This window comes from Aquarana catesbeiana, linkage group LG12 (assembly GCF_042186555.1).
Source record: "Aquarana catesbeiana isolate 2022-GZ linkage group LG12, ASM4218655v1, whole genome shotgun sequence".
In the NCBI taxonomy this organism is placed as follows: domain Eukaryota; kingdom Metazoa; phylum Chordata; class Amphibia; order Anura; family Ranidae; genus Aquarana; species Aquarana catesbeiana.
Window position 1 is genome coordinate 221,266,546 of NC_133335.1, and position 17,959 is coordinate 221,284,504.

General features: G+C 46.3%; 1 protein-coding gene across 1 annotated transcript; it reads left to right on the forward strand.

The window, feature by feature from the left end:
- Positions 1-36: 36 nt before the first annotated feature.
- Positions 37-14,737, forward strand: SLC25A10 (solute carrier family 25 member 10; the record flags this gene model as incomplete). Its single annotated transcript, XM_073606734.1, is given in 6 exon segments — positions 37-80; positions 167-237; positions 870-962; positions 10,167-10,244; positions 10,328-10,384; positions 13,085-14,737. Coding segments are annotated over 6 exon segments (445 nt in total), but the record flags the coding sequence as incomplete, so codon positions are not given.
- Positions 14,738-17,959: the final 3,222 nt, after the last annotated feature.

Genomic DNA, 17,959 nt, shown 5'->3' on the forward strand with positions numbered 1-17,959 from the left:
TCTGTGTGATTGTCATCTCCTCTGTCTCCACTTTAGCTATGCTCACGCACTGGACGGCATGTACAGAGTCTTCAAAGAAGGTAGATTTGGTGGAATTGGGTGATTTTGTGGTCTGCCATGTTTGTGCTTAGAAAAATAATAAAATACTCTTATTCTTCCCATTCAGAGGGATTCCGGAGGCTTTTCTCCGGGGGTACCATGGCATCCACCAGGGGAGCCCTTGTAACTGTGGGCCAGGTAAGTCCATGATAAACTGTTTAAATAACTACTTGGTTTCCTTTTAAGGGGCCCACACCCACCATTTTTATAAGAAGGGTATTGGTGACCACATACATACTTCTCGCATAGCAGGTTGTTTGCTTTTTCAATCTGAACTCTGGGATAAGGAAAGCCTGTACATACCTTCATCTTGTGTATTCTTCCTTGAATCTTGGTAATGCTTTGTGTATATTTTTTCCTGATCTGTGCAGTAATCCGGTGTGAGACTTTTTTTTTTTTTTTTTTTTTTTCTTTTTGTAAGAAAGACCGCTCCGTGCTGTTCTCTCTTCTTGTGCAGGGTGACTGGTCTGGTCTCCGCCCCCTCCTGTAGTTTTCTGCAAGCAGCCTGTAGTGGGTGGAGTCTGCTAGGCCCTTCCCACAGCTCTGCTCTTTGCATAGGCTATGTACAGCACTGTGGTGTCACTGTTACTATTATATGGTGATATTTGGGTGTACAGAGGTGTTTGGCACCCAAAGTGGATTTATATCTTTTTGTGCTATTGAGGAATTATATTTATAAGAGCTTTTGTGCCTGTACCTTTTTTAAATGATAAATGTGTAAAATCTCTTCATGTGACTTGTTTTTAATTGCTGTGTTTTCCCTATTGCAGTTGGCATGCTATGACCAGGCTAAGCAGCTAGTTCTGAACACCGGCGTCATGTCTGATAACATATTCACCCACTTTCTTGCCAGTTCAATTGCAGTAAGTTTTTTTTTTTTTTTTTTTTTTTTTTTTTTTTTTTTTCTATTTATGGTCACTATCGTATTGCTTTTTCTTGCTCTCTCTCTGCGTGCGCTCTCTGCTCTCCCCCCGCTCTCTCTCTCTGTCTCTGCTCTCCGCTTTCTCTCGCTCTGTGCTCTCCCCCCTCTCTTCTCTCCCCCCTCTCTTCTCGCTTTCTCTCGCTCTGTGCTTTCTCTCTCCGCGCGCTCTCTCATCTCGCGCGCTCTCTCTCTCGCGCTCTCTCTCTCTCGCGCTCTCTCTCTCTCGCGCTCTCTCTCTCTCGCGCGCTCTCTCTCTCTCGCGCTCTCTCTCTCTCTCGCGCTCTCTCTCTCTCGCGCTCTCTCTCTCTCGCGCTCTCTCTCTCTCTCGCGCTCTCGCTCTCTCTCGCGCTCTCTCGCGCTCTCTCTCTCTCGCGCTCTCTCGCGCTCTCTCTCTCTCGCGCTCTCGTCGCGCTCTCTCTCTCTCGCTCTCTCGCTCTCGCTCTCTCTCTCTCTCTCTCTCGCGCTCTCACGCGCTCTCTCTCTCTCGCGCTCTCTCGCGCTCTCTCTCTCTCGCGCTCTCTCGCGCTCTCTCTCTCTCGCGCTCTCTCGCGCTCTCTCGCGCTCTCTCTCTCTCGCGCTCTCTCTCTCTCGCGCTCTCTCTCTCTCGCGCTCTCTCGCGCTCTCTCTCTCGCGCTCTCTCTCTCGCGCTCTCTCGCGCTCTCTCTCCTCGCGCTCTCTCTCTCTCGCGCTCTCTCTCTCTCGCGCTCTCTCTCTCTCGCGCTCTCTCTCTCTCGCGCTCTCTCTCTCGCGCTCTCTCTCTCGCGCTCTCTCTCTCGCCGCTCTCTCTCTCTCGCGCTCTCTCTCTCTCGCGCTCTCTCTCTCTCGCAGCTCTCTCTCTCGCGCTCTCTCTCTCTCGCTCTCTCTCGCGCTCTCTCTCTCTCGCTCTCTCTCTCGCGCTCTCTCTCTCTCGCTCTCTCTCGCGCTCTCTCTCTCTCGCGCTCTCTCTCTCTCGCGCTCTCTCTCTCTCGCGCTCTCTCTTCTCTCGCGCTCTCTCTCTCTCGCGGCTCTCTCTCTCTCGCGCTCTCGCTCTCTCTCGCTCTCTCTCTCGCGCTCTCTCTCTCTCGCGCAGCTCTCTCTCTCTCGCGCTCTCTCTCTCTCGCGCTCTCTCTCTCTCGCGCTCTCTCGCGCTCTCTCTCTCTCGCGCTCTCTCGCGCTCTCTCTCTCTCGCGCTCTCTCGCGCTCTCTCTCTCTCGCTCTCTCGCTCTCGCTCTCTCTCTCTCGCTCTCTCTCTCTCGCGCTCTCTCGCGCTCTCTCTCTCTCCTTCCCGCGCTCTCTCTCTCTCGCGCTCTCTCGCGCTCTCTCTCTCTCTCGCGCTCTCTCGCGCTCTCTCTCTCTCGCGCTCTCTCTCTCGCGCTCTCTCGCGCTCTCTCTCTCTCGCGCTCTCTCTCTCTCGCGCTCTCTCGCGCTCTCTCTCTCGCGCTCTCTCTCTCTCGCGCTCTCTCTCTCTCGCGCTCCTCTCTCTCGCGCTCTCTCCTCTCGTCTCGCTCTCTCTCTCGCGCTCGCTCTCTCTCGCGCTCGCGCTCTCTCGCGCTCTCTCTCTCTCGCTCTCTCTCTCTCGCGCTCGCGCTCTCTCGCGCTCTCTCTCTCTCGCTCTCTCTCGCGCTCTCTCTCTCTCGCTCTCTCTCGCCGCTCTCTCTCTCCTTCGCTCTCTCTCAGCGCGCTCTCTCTCTCTCGCTCTCTCTCGCGCTCTCTCTCTCTCTCGCTCTCTCTGCTCTCCACCCTCTCTCGCTCTCTGCTCTCCACCCTCTCTCGCTCTCCTGCTCTCCACCCTCTCTCGCGATCTCTCTCTCTCTCTGCTTTCTCTTGCTCTCTCTGCACACGCTCTCGATCTGCGCTCTCTCTCTCTCTCTCTCTCTCGCCTTTTTATTTATTTTTTTAATTCTCTTTTTCTTTTTTTCCTCTGTCTCTCACATTTACTCATTACTTTGGAACTGTAACCTTTTCTCTGTCACAAACACAGAGACCACAATTGTGTCCACAGCTTCCTCCTAGTAAGAAGTCAAATGAAATGTGTCCTGTTCTTTCCTGATTTCCTTCCCTCACACACAGTAATATTAAGTTCTTATATTTCAAAAGAATCCATCATAGTTCTGTTTATGAAAACTTCTGAATATTCACATTATAAAATGTTTAGATTTGCTCCCTTATTGATCTTTTACTTTGAGTTTGATCGTTCAGCAGACGTGTCAGAGTTCTCCTGAAGTCTGACATTTACTGTCCTGTCAACTGCCTGACCTCACACACCGTCTTCTAGATCCCGAGAGTACATAACAATGGCGCTCTGTTATTTGAGAAGCGGGGAGACAGACATGTCATGTACTGACCTCGCTGACTGTTTCCCCCTTAAGTGACCTCTGACACTCAATGAAGTTTCAGATTAAGGATGATTTCATAGCAGGGGTCCGGTGCGCCCCCCCCGCCGCCTCACTGCGTTTTGCAGATCAATTGCAGATTGTCGTCAACGTACACTCTGCAATCGGTTTGCATGGACAGGATGCGATTTTAGATGCGGTTCCGAATCCGCTGTGAATTCGCACCAAATCTAGTGTGAACCTAAGCTTAGTAAGTAAAGCTAAACAAAGGGGACAGAATATGTAAATCTCTGATCAGTAAACCTGCACAGTTATGATTCAAAACCTATTCGGGTTTCTTCATAAGCCAAGTCATACTTGATTCCCTTTTTAAAGTGAACCTGTGCCCAATCTTACCTTTATTGGCTTCTGTGCTCCTCTCTGAGTTTCACTTTGCTTGGGGGGCTTGGCATCCTTGACTTAATTCCGAAGCCTCTCCCTGTCCAATCAGCATGCCCTTAATGGCTGCTGAAGCCATCTTTCAAAAGGCTCTACAAACCCAAGAAAAAAGTTACAATGTTGCTTTTATATAGTTATTACTTTGCACAACAATGTTAACCACTTAAGGACCGAGCCTCCTTTTTTTTTTTTTTTTTTTTTTTTTTTTTTTTGCTAGAAAATTACTTAGAACCCCCAAACATACATTTTTTTTTCTCTTTTTCTAACACCCTAGATAATAAAATGGCGGGTCGTTGCAATACTTAATACACTTTTTGAATAAAAAAAAAGATAAGACAACAGTAAAGTTTTTTTTATATTTGTGAAAGGTTAATGTTTACGCCGATTTAACCACTTGAGCCCCGGACCATTATGCTGCCTAAGGACCAGAGGTCTTTTTCCAATTTGGCACTGCGTCGCTTTAACTGCTAATTGCGCGGTCATGCAATGCTGTACCCAAACGAAATTTGCGTCCTTTCTTCCCACAAATAGAGCTTTCTTTTGATGGTATTTGATCACCTCTGCAGTTTTTATTTTTTGCGCTATAAACGGAAAAAGACCGAAAATTTTGAAAAAAAATGATATTTTCTACTTTTTGTTATAAAAAAAAATCCAATAAACTAAATTTTAGTCATACATTTAGGCCAAAATGTATTCGGCCACATGTCTTTGGTAAAAAAATGTCAATAAGCATATATTTATTGGTTTGCGCAAAACTTATAGCGTCTACAAACTAGGGTACATTTTCTGTAATTTACACAGCTTTTAGTTTATGACTGCCTATGTCATTTCTTGAGGTGCTAAAATGGCAGGGCAGTACAAAACCCCCCCAAATGACCCCATTTTGGAAAGTAGACACCCCAAGGAAATTGCTGAGAGGCTAGGTTGAACCCATTGAATATTTATTTTTTTTGTCCCAAGTGATTGAATAATGACAAAAAAAAAAAATATATATTTACAAAAAGTTGTCACTAAATGATATATTGCTCACACAGGCCATGGGCATATGTGGAATTGCACCCCAAAATACATTCAGCTGCTTCTTCCTGAGTATGGGGATACCACATGTGTGGGACTTTTTAGGAGCTTAGCCGCGTACGGGGCACCGAAAACCAAGCACCGCCTTCAGGATTTCTAAGGGTGTAAATTTTTGATTTCACTCTTCACTGCCTATCACAGTTTCGGAGGCAATGGAATGCCCAGATGGCACAAACCCCCCCCCCAAATGACCCCATTTTGGAAAGTAGACACCCCAAGCTATTTGCTGAGAGCATGGTGAGTATTTTGCAGCTCTCATTTGTTTTGAAAATGAAGAAAGACAAGAAAAAACTTTTTTCTTTTTTTCTTTTTTCAATTTTCAAAACTTTGTGACAAAAAGTGAGGTCTGCAAAATACTCACTATACCTCTCAGCAAATAGCTTGGGGTGTCTACTTTCCAAAAATGGGGGTCATTTGGGGGGGTTTTGTGCCACCTGGGCATTCCATGGCCTCCGAGACTGTGATAGGCAGTGAAGAGTGAAATCAAAAATTCATGCCCTTAGAAAGCCTGAAGGCGGTGATTGGTTTTCGGGGTCCCGTACGCGGCTAGGCTCCCAAAAAGTCTCACACATGTGGTATCCCCGTACTCAGGAGAAGCAGCAGAATGTATTTTGGGGTGTAATTTCACATATTCCCATGGCATGTTTGAGCAATATATCATTTAGTGACAACTTTGTGCAAAAAAAAAAAAAAAAAAAAATTGTCTCTTTCCCGCAACTTGTGTCGCAATATAAAATATTCCATGGACTCGACATGACTCTCAGCAAATAGCTTGGGGTGTCTACTTTCCAAAATGGGGTCATTTGGGGGGGTTTTGAACTGTCCTGGCATTTTGCCAGACAGTTAGAAGCTTTCACACATCGACCCCACTCTTCTGGAACCACTTAGAGACAAAGCCCTTTCTGACACTCATTGTTTACATGAAAAAGTTATTTTTTTTTTGCAAAAAAATTACTTTGAACCCCCAAACATTATATATTTTTTTAAAGCAAATGCCCTACAGATTAAAATGGTGGGTGTTTCATTTTTTTTTTTTCACACAGTATTTGCGCAGCGATTTTTCAAACGCATTTTTTGGGGAAAAAAACACACTTTTTTAAATTTTAATGCACTAAAACACACTATATTGCCCAAATGTTTGATGAAATAAAGATGATCTTAGGCCGAGTACATGGATACCAAACATGACATGCTTTAAAATTGCGCACAAACGTGCAGTGGCAACAAAATAAATGCATTTTTAAAAGCCTTTAAAAGCCTTTACAGGTTACCACTTTAGATTTACAGAGGAGGTCTACTGCAAAAATTACTGCCCTCGATCTGACCTTCGCGGCGATACCTCACATGCATGGTGCAATTGCTGTTTACGTTTGACGACAGACCGCCGTTTGCGTTCGCCTTAGCGCGAGAGCAGGGGGCGACAGGGGTGCTTTTTTTTTTTTTTCTTTATTATTTTTTTGCTTTTTTATCTTATTTTTAAACTGTTCCTTTCATTTTTTTTTTTTTTTTTTAATCATTTTTATTGTTATCTCGGGAATGTAAATATCCCCTATGATAGCAATAGGTAGTGACAGGTACTCTTTTTTGAAAAAATTGGGGTCTATTAGACCCTAGATCTCTCCTCTGCCCTCAAAGCATCTGATGACACCAAGATCGGTGTGATTAAAATGCTTCCCCAATTTCCCAATGGCGCTATTTACATCCGGCGAAATCTAAGTCATAAAATGCTCGTAGCTTCCGGTTTCTTAGGCCATAGAGATGTTTGGAGCCACTCTGGTCTCTGATCAGCTCTATGGTCAGCTGGCTGAATCACCGGCTGCATTCTCAGGTTCCCTGTTGAGACAGGAGAGCCAGAGAAAAACACGGAAGACGGTGGGGGGGGGGGGGCATTCCCTCCCACGGCTTGTAAAAGCAGTCTAGAGGCTAATTAGCCACTAGGATTGCTTTTACATGAAAGCCGACCGCTGGCTGAAAAGAATGATACCAAGATGATACCTAAACCTGCAGGCATCATTCTGGTATAACCATTCAAAGTCGTGAATGGCGTACCTGAAGACAAAAAAATGGTTAACAATAAAGCACAGTAAACGGTAAAGTATAAAAAATTGCATACCTGAAAAACAAACATGATAAAACATAATAACAATAAAACATTGCAGAATAGAATACAGTAAAAAAGAGCAGAACAAGAGAGAGAGAATAGAGAGAGAGAGAACAATAAAACGACAACTATTTTTTTTTATTTTATATATTTTTTTTTTTTTTTTTTTTTTTTTACACTTTTTTTGTAACTAACTTTTATAACGGTAACCGGTTCCAGGTTCGGGTCTCTCAAAATGCGATGGCATCTTGGGAGACCCTGTGAAAGTGTGCCTAGTCTGTGCAATGCTGTACCCTACGCTAATACTCAACTAATGAATGGTAGCGTTCAAAACATTCACCAATGCAAAGACCAGGATTGTCAGGACAGGAGGGACAATAATAGCGGGTGTCACGCCTATATCCGCGCTTGCTGCAGACACGACATCTTTTTTGGGGGGGTTCGCTGGGTAGGGGTACTCGGGAGGACATAAAGAAAATGCCTCTCATGCACCCGACTGCATTTGGTTGGGGATGTGAATGGGGGAAGTACGGGCGCTGCAGAAGTGGTGGGTTCCCAATTAGGATTGGCGAATGCAGCAGGAAGGGCATTATGGGCACGACGGGCCTGTGTTTGTCTTCTTGGTGGCAGCGGGACACTACTTGTGCTTGCCACCTCACCAGCTTGAACTGCACTTATGGGACTCGCCACGTCACCAAGTGTTACTGCAGTGCGGGTTTGACTACGACCGGGGTGTACTAGGCCGCTGGCGCTTGCCAGTTCAATAAAAAGCTACCAAAAAAACTGTTAGCGATCGCAGGGATCAGGCCTGACTCAGCGAACGCTGCAGTTATGCGTTTAGTGTTTTGTAAGTGACAGTGATCGATCGATACTGCACTTGGGCTGGGCCGGGCGGAGGGGCAAAACGCAGGTGCTAGCAGGTATCTGGGCTGATCCCGCTAACACTGTGTTTTTGGGAACCCTAAACTGCTGGAGACGCTAGTATAGATCTGATCGGATCAGATACTATACCACTAAGGGAGGCGTATGCTGCGTGCGTGGGTGTTAGCGGTACTGGCGCTAATCTGACGCTGCCTGGGGCGACGCATATCACCGCCGGGCGATCAGGGGGCTAAACCTTTATTCGGTAATAAACGGCGGGTGCCCTGACACTATAAAAAATAAACAAACTAACCAGCGTCACCCGTAACAGTTATACGGTGATCAGTGGTGAAAGGGTTAACTAGGGGGCAATCAAGGGGTTAAAACATTTATTAGATAGTATATGGGGGTCCCTGACGCTATAAAACGCTGACGGCGAACCTAAATATTTACCTCCCTAACTAGCGTCACCAGCGACACTAATACAGCGATCAGAAAAATGATCGCTTAGTGACACTGGTGACAGGGGGTGATCAAGGGGTTAAAACTTTATTAGGGGGGGTTAGGGGGTATCCTAGACCTACAGGGGGGTAATACTAACTGTCCCAACACTGTAACTGTCACAAACTGACACCAATGCAGTAATCAGGAAAAAAAAAAAAAAAAAAAACTGCTGGTGTCAGTTTGTGACGGGGGGGGGGGGGGGGGGTGATCGGGGGGCGATCGGGGGGGGGGGGATCGGGGTGTTTTGTGTGCCTGGCATGTTCTACTGTGTGTGTATGTGTTGTGCACTCACATACCTGTCTTCTCTCCTCGGGCCGGAACGGAAATTACCGAGCCGAGGAGAGATGACATCATTTCCTTTGCTGCTGTTTAGCATACAGCAGCAAAGGAATGTTCTCATTGGCCGGCGGCGATCGCGAGGGGGGGGCCACGAACGGATGGCCTCCCCCTCATCTCCGATCGCCGTGGGACAAAAGACGACCGCCTCGGGCACCGGGGGGGGGGGTCCGATCGGACCCCCACCCGCGGAAGGCAAATCACATATATGTACGTGATTTTGCCTGTCCGTGCCACCTTGCCGACGTAAATCGGCGTGAGGCGGTCGTCAAGTGGTTAAATTGATACCCAACATGTCACGCTTCAAAATTGCACCTGCTCATGGAATGGCGACAAACTTTTACCCCTAAAAAAATCTCCATAGGCGACGTTTAAAAAAAAAAAAAAAAATTCTACAGGTTGCATGTTTAATGTTACAGAGGTCTAGGGCTAGAATTATTGCACTCGCTGTGCCGATCACGGCGATAACTCACATGTGTGGTTTGAACACCGTTTTGATATGTGGGCGCTACTCACCTATGCATTCGCTTCTGCACGCGAGCTCGGCAGGACGGGGCACATTTAAAATAAAAAAATATATATGTGTGTATTTATATTTATATTTATATATATATATATATATATATATATATATATATATATATATATATATATATATATATATATATATATATATATATATATATATATATATATATATATATATATATATATATACATACATACACACACACACACACACACACACACACACACACACACACACACACACACACACACACACACACACCCTGTTTCCCCGAAAATAAAACCTAGCGTGATTGTCGGTGATGGCTGCAATATAAGCCCTACCCTGAAAATAAGACCTACTAGGGCTTATTTGGGGGGTAGGGCTTATATTGCAGCCATCACCGACAATCACGCTAGGTCTTATTTTAGGGGAAAATATATATATATAATATTTTCTCATTTATTTTTTTTAAAACAGTGTAAAAATAAAAAGTAAGTGTCACTTTATTCCTAGGAATGTAAACATCCCTTGTAATAAAAAAAAAGCATGACAGGGCCTCTTAAATATGAGATCTGGGGTCAAAAAGACCTCAGATCTCATATTTGCACTAAAATGCGATTAAAAAAAATGTCCCTTTTTTAAGAGCTATGCAATGGTATGGAGATGGGTGGGGGCCATCTTCCCCTCACTCGTCTCCATGCACAGCTAGTGACAGTATCTGATCGCCTCAGCCGCTGGAGATAGGGGGGGGGGGGGGTCCTATCTCCCGCCGCCAATAAAAGTGATCTTACGGCGAATCCGCCGCAGAGACCACTTATATCTTGAAGCAGACCGCCGGCCGAACAAGAGGATAGCTTCTGCCATAACAACGATATCCCCCTTCTAAGTTAGGAAGTATATCGCCCTGCGGTGGTCCGGAAGTGGTTACGTTTGCCAATCGGGGTGGAGTTGCACTTTATAAAATGCGAGGAGGAGGGGCTAACGGCAGCCATGTGTGTTTTGCAGGGTGGATGCGCTACATTCCTTTGTCAGCCGCTGGATGTCATGAAGACGCGACTGATGAATTCCAAGGGGGAGTACAGGGTAGGTGTTGTATTGATGCTCATTTTCTGACTCTCGGCACATGGAGGGTCACCTCTTCCTAACCACTGTCTTCTTTCTACCAGGGAGTCGCCCACTGTGCCATGGAGACGGCAAGACTGGGACCATTGGCTTTTTACAAGGTAATAGCAGGACGGGGCACGGTTAAAGGGGTGCCCGGGACATGCGTTTAGGGCAAATTATGCATGTGGTACCATCAAGCTTTCAGTGTGCTTTTTATTTGATTTTTCAATGGACCCCAACATACATAGATGGAGTTCCTAATCCCACCTGAACCTTAGCGCACCACAAAGCATGCAAACTGGAAACAAGCGCTGCAGTGTGTTTGTTTATGCATTTTTTTATTTATTTATTTTTTTGGTTTGTGGCCCAATGATAATAAATAGACCTAACGCAATACATGCTAATATGCTAAGGAGATGCACATCAACGAGCAATCAAAAAAAGCAAGCCTAAAGTGTGCTTAAAGAAGAATTTCAGGGATATATTTTTACATGGGTACGTTGTTCCAGCATAGACCATACCCAGCCAATGCCCCTGCAAGCTGGAAACACGGCTACTTCTGTGATGGTCCCGTGCCCAGAGGCCAGCTTGATGCACTCTGAACACAAGAGGTGCCATTTAGAGGATGCTTTGCACTCCTTTTAATTAATGCAAAGCGTTCTCTGATTGAACCAGGTGAAGAGCGTGATGCCACTGCCCTGCCTCTCCACCTCATCCAATCAGAGAATGCTTTTTTTATTCATAAAATTAAAAGTATGCTCTGAACGGAGCCTGTGCTGAGAAGCTGACCTCCTGTGTTCACAATGCATCAGGCTGGCTGCTCAGCAAAGGACCTGAAGGCAAGTGGAAATCACCGGCGCAGTGGTGTCAGCTTGTGGGGTTTCCAGCTTTCGGGAGCGTCAGCCAGGTATGGTATTGTCAGAAACCATGAAATCAGACCGAGACAGAAGTACAGTTAAATCACACTTTGTTCTTTTTACTTTTATTATTAAAAAAAAAAAAAAAAAACGTAGTCAAAACATAGCCAAAGTTCAGTAAACGGAACGGATAATCTGCCAAGCCAGAAGTCAGGGATCAATGTATTGGAACAGCAAACAGGATCTGGAGCAAGAAGGGATGTCAGCAAAGCCAGTCTTTAAACAGGAACGCAGGAGATAGTTTCTGTGATGTTGACAAAGACAGAGATCCACTGGGCTGAACGGTTTAATTAGGCAGGACTGACGAGCAGGATCATAAACAGCTGAGTAACTGTGGAGAGATAGGAGCCCAGGCCTGACAGGTATATACCTAATTACACTGGTCTAAGCTGTAAAAATATACCATACCTGGAATTTATTTTTAAACCCCGAGTTTGATTTAGAGGTTCACTCCCTTTCTTTGCAACTCTAACGTTCCTGGGCTTAGTTCACACCAGTAACACGGTGCATGGAGTTTGTATGGTCTCCTCATGGGTGCCTGTTTCCTCCAGGTGTACTGGATTTGGTAGGTTAATCATAGCCTGACCCCAATGTGTATGGCTCAAGTTTAGACTTGTGGTCAGTTCAGCGTTCTGTATAATCACTGCTGGATATGCTGGTGCTATACTGCTGACACTAACTTAATAGGAGGTTACTGTGGCTTATTGCTTTCATGTAGTGCAGGGGTCCCCCTGTCGGTCCGTGGCTTATTGGGAGTCGGCTGTGCTGCAGCAGGCGAGCGAGCCAGCATAACCTGCACTGCCAATCTCCCACCACCAGAGGGTGCCCACTCCCTTTATTGCAGCATTACTATTCTTTTCCCTCTCTATGCCCCCCCCCCCCCCCCCCAATCCAGGAGATGGTGGCACATACACAACAGGTGGCAAGCTGCACACCATTAGGAGGTGACTGGTTACACCAACATCTCCCCCCCCCCCCCCCCCCCCCCCCGCAGCTGCTGGACAGCACACACACCACCCCAGCTCCCTAAACCAGCAGCCCCCCCAGAGGTGAGTGACAGGTAGCACCTACCCCCCCCCCCCCCCCAAGAGATGACAGGCAGCACACCCCCCCAGCTACCGCAAAGCGCCACCAACCCCCCTTCACCAGAGGTGACAGGCAGCACACACCACCCCAGCCACCTAAACAAGCAGCCCCCTGGGGGGCGGATCAGCAGCACACCACCCCAGCTCGACCCCCCCCCCCCCCCCCACCCAGTTTGTCAGCGCGCACACACACACAAACCACCACCCCCCCCCTTCTCTGGAGGTGACAGGCAGCACACACCACCCCCAGCCCCCTAAACCCTCAGCCCCCTGGGGGGGGGGGGAGAATAGCAGCACACCCCCCCACCCACCCAGTTTGTGGAGGGATTTGGGTCATTGAGGTTGGGGACCCCTGATGTAATGTATGTGTGAGATTTTCCTCCTGCACTGCCTCAGGTGCGGGGGTGCAGGCAGTATATGGAGCCGTTTGCTCTCCAACAACACAGGAGAAAGGAAAGAGCTGCTGCACCACTCCAATGATGTCACTTAGATCCTGGTTTATTGAGATAACACTCGCGGTCCTCATCCATGGGACCACATTCTAACACATTTCACCCTGTTGGGTGAAACGCGATAGTGAGGAGGTTTCATAGGCAGGGACTGCTATCGCGGTCGTTGGCACAATAAAAAAAGGATCTGAGTGAACATCATTGGAGTGCAGCGGCTCTTTTTTCTTTTTCTATTGCATTCATATTGTACTTTAATTGGAAGGATGGAATTTTTTTTGGAAAAGGCCTTCTTCCTTCAGCATGGCCATTGTGTACACTTCTTCTGCCTGACCTTTTTTTTTTTTTTTTTTTTTCTTCTTCACTCTCAGGGTCTTGTTCCGGCCGGCATCAGGCTCGTCCCGCACACCGTCTTGACCTTCGTGTTTCTGGAACAGCTGCGGAAGTACTTCGGGATCCGGGTCCCCGCTTAATACTGGCAGCGGGGAGGGTGGTCGGGGGGCCACCTTCTCCATCTTGGAACCACTACCGAAAAGAACTTGAGGGCAACCGGTGCCTACGTTAGCGGAGCTGGGGGGCTTTTTGTCATTTCAGGCGGAATCCCAGATGGATTTAACAACAGGACATTGAAGGACGAAACTTTCCTAGCCAACCGGTTCTAAGTAGTCATGTGACCTCACTGGCAAGAGTTCCGGGGGCTGAAAAGAAAAAAAAAAATCACTCCCACTAATGCCAACTTATTATTATTATTATGGCGGTCTGTGTCTTCAGTAGTACAAGTCTCAGCTTGGATCTACGGGCCACGGACAGCCAGAGGGCCAGTTGTTGCCTTGAGCCTCTTTAACAAATATGTTCTTCTAGGTGACAATCTCTTAAAGAGTCACTCCACCCTAAACCAAGATTTTGATTTTGGGTGGATAGTCAAGAAGGGAAATCACTCGGTCTTCCTACGTCTGATGGTGAGGTTCTCCCCTCACAGCACATGGAGGTCCTGGGAACTCTTGTGCAGAGATCTCGCCAAAGGAGCTCCTGAACAATACAAGTACCCCGGGGGGGGAGACTTGCCTTTCTGCCTTCTACTCAAAACTGAAATATCACGTTTGGCTTAACTGCCCCTTTTAAGGGTGCATTCACACCTGCAAACACATCCGCACTCCGATTTTTAGATGTGAGAACCTTAGCGGGGGAGGGGGGTTCCTGTGATTAGCTATGGGAGGCAGCCTCATTGAAAGCACCAGAAGGCTGTTGGCACCCGCAGCTAACGGTGGCCACTCATGTGTATTCCCTCATACAGTGATTACATGCAAGTGATCAGCCCTGGACGCAGGCTGTCGGAGTGCGGGGCGGGGGCGGGGGGGGGGGGGGGGGCATTTGCAGGTGTAAATGCACCCTAATAGCCCTTCTTTGACAAAGTGATGGAAATCTGTGCCATTGACCAGGAAAAATTGGGGTTGATTTTACTAAAGGTATGTAGACTGTGCATTTGCACTAGATCTTGGTAAATGAGGTAAAGCTTCACTTTACAAAAAAATACCCAATCACATTCAAGGAAAAATAAAGAAAAAAAAAACGCATTTTTGCTTGCACGTGATTGGATGATGGCAGTCAGCAGAGCCCCCCCTCATTTTCTAAGCTCTGGAGCAACAGCAGTTGCAAAAGTATAATCTTTAGTAAATCAACCCCATTGTGTTATTTTCTTTTTTTTTTTTGTCTGTAGTGCGTCTCCTCCAGACCTGCTGATTATTTTAATTGTGGATATTGTAATTTTTTTTTTTAACTGTTTTGTAATTTAATTGGAATCACTGATTTTAATATAAATAATACTTGTGATTTAGGATTTGTTCACTTTTTGGTGGAAAATCATCTTAACTGTAACAAAAGGAAACTTGTTCCATAGAAATTGTGTTTAGACTTAAACCCGGGGTGTACCTAGTTCACTGTAAACTGATAAAATGAATTGACATGGCATGACCACTAGAGGGTGTTTGTGTATAGGCTGTGAATTAAAAAATGAACTTTGTGCAGCTTTTGGTTTTTTGTTTTTTTTTTTTTTTCTTTTTTTTTTTTTGTTTTTTTTAAGACTAATTGAAGTCGCAGAAATAGATAAAAAAACAAATGGAATATAGTGTGCTAAATGACAACAGAAATGATCTAAAGTAGAGACTGCCGCGAACCATGTGATATAAACCAGGCAAAAATACATATAAAAAAAAATCGTGCAAATCAAATAAGTGAAATGATGAAATACACTCGATTAAAGTGCAAAAATAAATCCACTAATTGTGTAAGTCTACCAAACCTATCGTAAGTGGAATAGGTAGATAAGTGCTACACACATTAAACAAATAAAGTGCAGTGTGCATTAAAAAATAACATTAATAAAGAAAAAAGTCAGTGTAATATCAAAAAATAGTCCAAAATGATTAACTCGTGTTCCTCCACCCAGTGACAGATCATGAATCTTCTGTGGCACACCAATGTGGTAATTGGGGACTCTTACCAGATGGAAGAGGCCACCTATCGCTAGGATGGCCAACCGGGCAAGCAGATTAACCTCTGTGGGGTAACAGGGCAAAGCCAGATAATCTCGCTCTATAGCCTCCACTCATAGTGATATCCGGAGGAGAAAAGACTCCAATAGTGTGATACCATTTATATAGTGTTTATTGCAAATAAAAAGTGGGCCAAATGGCTACTTACAAGGTTAAAACACATATGCGCACATATAAAATCCTTTTGCCGGCAAACAAACGAACATCCGTCCTTTCCGGGATCATGATGGCGCCAGCGCGTAGCACCGCCCGACATGTTTCGTCACACGTGACGGCTTCCTGGGGCACGCAGAAATAGAGATGCAGTCAGATATTGTCCCAACAACTTCTATTTTTATAGTCCTACCTCCACCTTCATCTGTCCAGGGTGTCTAAATATTCATATGCAGTCTAATTTGGCACCAATGTTGGACTCAGTGCAGTCAAGAATCAGATGAACCAATACCGCTTTGTTTGGTTAACGGTTAAAAAAATGATCTTTTATAGATTATTTTCACTCATTTCTTTTATTCCTATCACAACCTAAACACATAGCAGTACTTACAGCCCATCTCCTGGGGAAAGGAGAAATCCTCCCCTTCGTTTGGGCTGCCCCCCTGTACTGTAAGAGTTAAATGCTGGTTTAGGTCTAGGGGACCGGAAAACGCAGGTTTACTCAACCGATTGTCTTCTTCTCTGGCATCCAGTACTCCCCTCTGCTTCTGCTTTAAGGACTGTCTATTCAATGCAAGGCTATGGTCCCCACATTGGAGCTGCTAACATCAGAGGACCTGCGACCACCAGAGCTTAGGGGAGAAGAATCTGCGGGGGGCCAGTCTAGCAACGTGGAGAGAGCATGTGGGAGCAGAGGATCGAGAAAGCAAAAATACCCTCAACAATCATTTAACCCTTGTAGTTTGGGGTGCAGTCACGCTCCAAGGGAGGGTTTTTGTTTTTCACGGAGTTTGGCTTTAAAGTGGACCTGTGCCGCCATCTTTGATATTCTTGCAGATGTGTCGAGGGCCTCTGCCAGGACTATGGGAGTTGTCAGAGACCTCTGGCACCTCTGGACACGTGTTTTTTTTCCTTATATACAGAGCATCCGGAAAGTATTCACAGTACTTCACTTTTTCCACATTTTGTTACGTTACAGCTTTATTCCAAAATGGATTAAATTCCTTATTTTCCTCAGAATTCTACAAACAATACCCCATAATGACAACATGAAAGAAGTTTGTTTGACATGTTTGCAAATGTATTAAAAATAAAAAAGGAAAACATCCCATGTACATAAGTATTCACAGCCTTTGCTCAATACTTTGGTGAAGCTCCTTTGGCACCAATTACAGCCTCAAGTCTTTTGGAGTATGATGCTACAAGCTTGGCACACCTATTTTTGGTCAGTTTATCCCATTATTCTTTGCAGGACCTCTCAAGCTCCATCAGGTTGGATGGGGAGCGTCGGTACACAGACATTTTCAGATCTCTCCAGAGATGTTCAATTGGGTTCAAGTCTGGGCCACTCAAGGACATTCAGGGGGTGAATTACTAAAACTGGAGAGTGCAAAATTTGGTGCAGCTGTGCATGGTAGCCAATCAGCTTTCGGGTTCTTTTGTCAAAGCTTAATTGAACAAGCTGCAGTTAGAATCTGATTGGCTACCGTGCACAGCTGCACCAGATCTTGCACTCTCCAGTTTTAGTAAATCAACCCCTCAGAGTTGTCCCGTAGCCACTTCTTTGTTATCTTGGCTGTGTGCTTAGGGTCGTTGTCCTGTTGGAAGATGAACCTTTGCCCTAGTCTGAGGTCCAGAGTGCTCTGGAGCAGGTTTTCATCAAAGAAGTACATTGCTGCAATAATCTTTCCCTCGATCCTGACTAGTCTCCCAGTTCCTGCCGCTAAAAAACATCCCCACAGCATGACGCTGCCACCACCATGCTTCATTGTAGGGATGGTATTGGCCAGGTGATGAGCGGTGCCTGGTTTCCTCCAGACATGACGCTTGTCATTCAGGCCTAAGAGTTAAAAGAGAAGTATGGGTTTGGGGGTTATTGCAGTTTTATACTTTCCTAGGTGGATGCTGCATCTGTCCCCCCCGGCATCTCTGCACTGAGAGCAGAGCGATCGAACATCGCCGATGCCTCGGTTCTCTCGGCTCCTCAAGCGGAGAGCTGCTGCCTGTCAATCAGCAGCTCTCCTGCTCTGCTCTTCCCCACTCATTGGAGCGCTGAGCTGTGGAGGGGCAGGGGGGGCGGCCGTCTCGCTGAGACGGCTATCAGTCCAGGCACCTGGCAGATCCAGACTCCCAGAGTCGGGCTGACGCGGTGCCTGGACTGATATTGGTGAGGTCAGCAGAGAGCGGACTTCAGATGACTCTCTGCTGAAAACAGGTTACAGGAGTGCAAAACGAATTGCACTCCTGTGACCCATAGGAGAAGCCCAGCCAAACGAGCTCAGGCTGGACTTCTCCTTGTTTCTCATGGTCTGAGAGTCCTTCAGGTGCCTTTTGGCAAACTCCAGGCGGTCTGCCATGTGCCTTTTACTGGAGGAGTGGCTTCCATCTGGCCACTCTACCATACAGGCCTGATTGGTGGAGTTCTGCAGAGATGGTTGTTCTTCTGGAAGGTTCTCCTCTCTCACAGAGAAACACTGGAGCTCTATCAGAGTGACCGTCGGGTTCTTGGCCACCTCCTTGACTAAGGCCCTTTTACCCCGA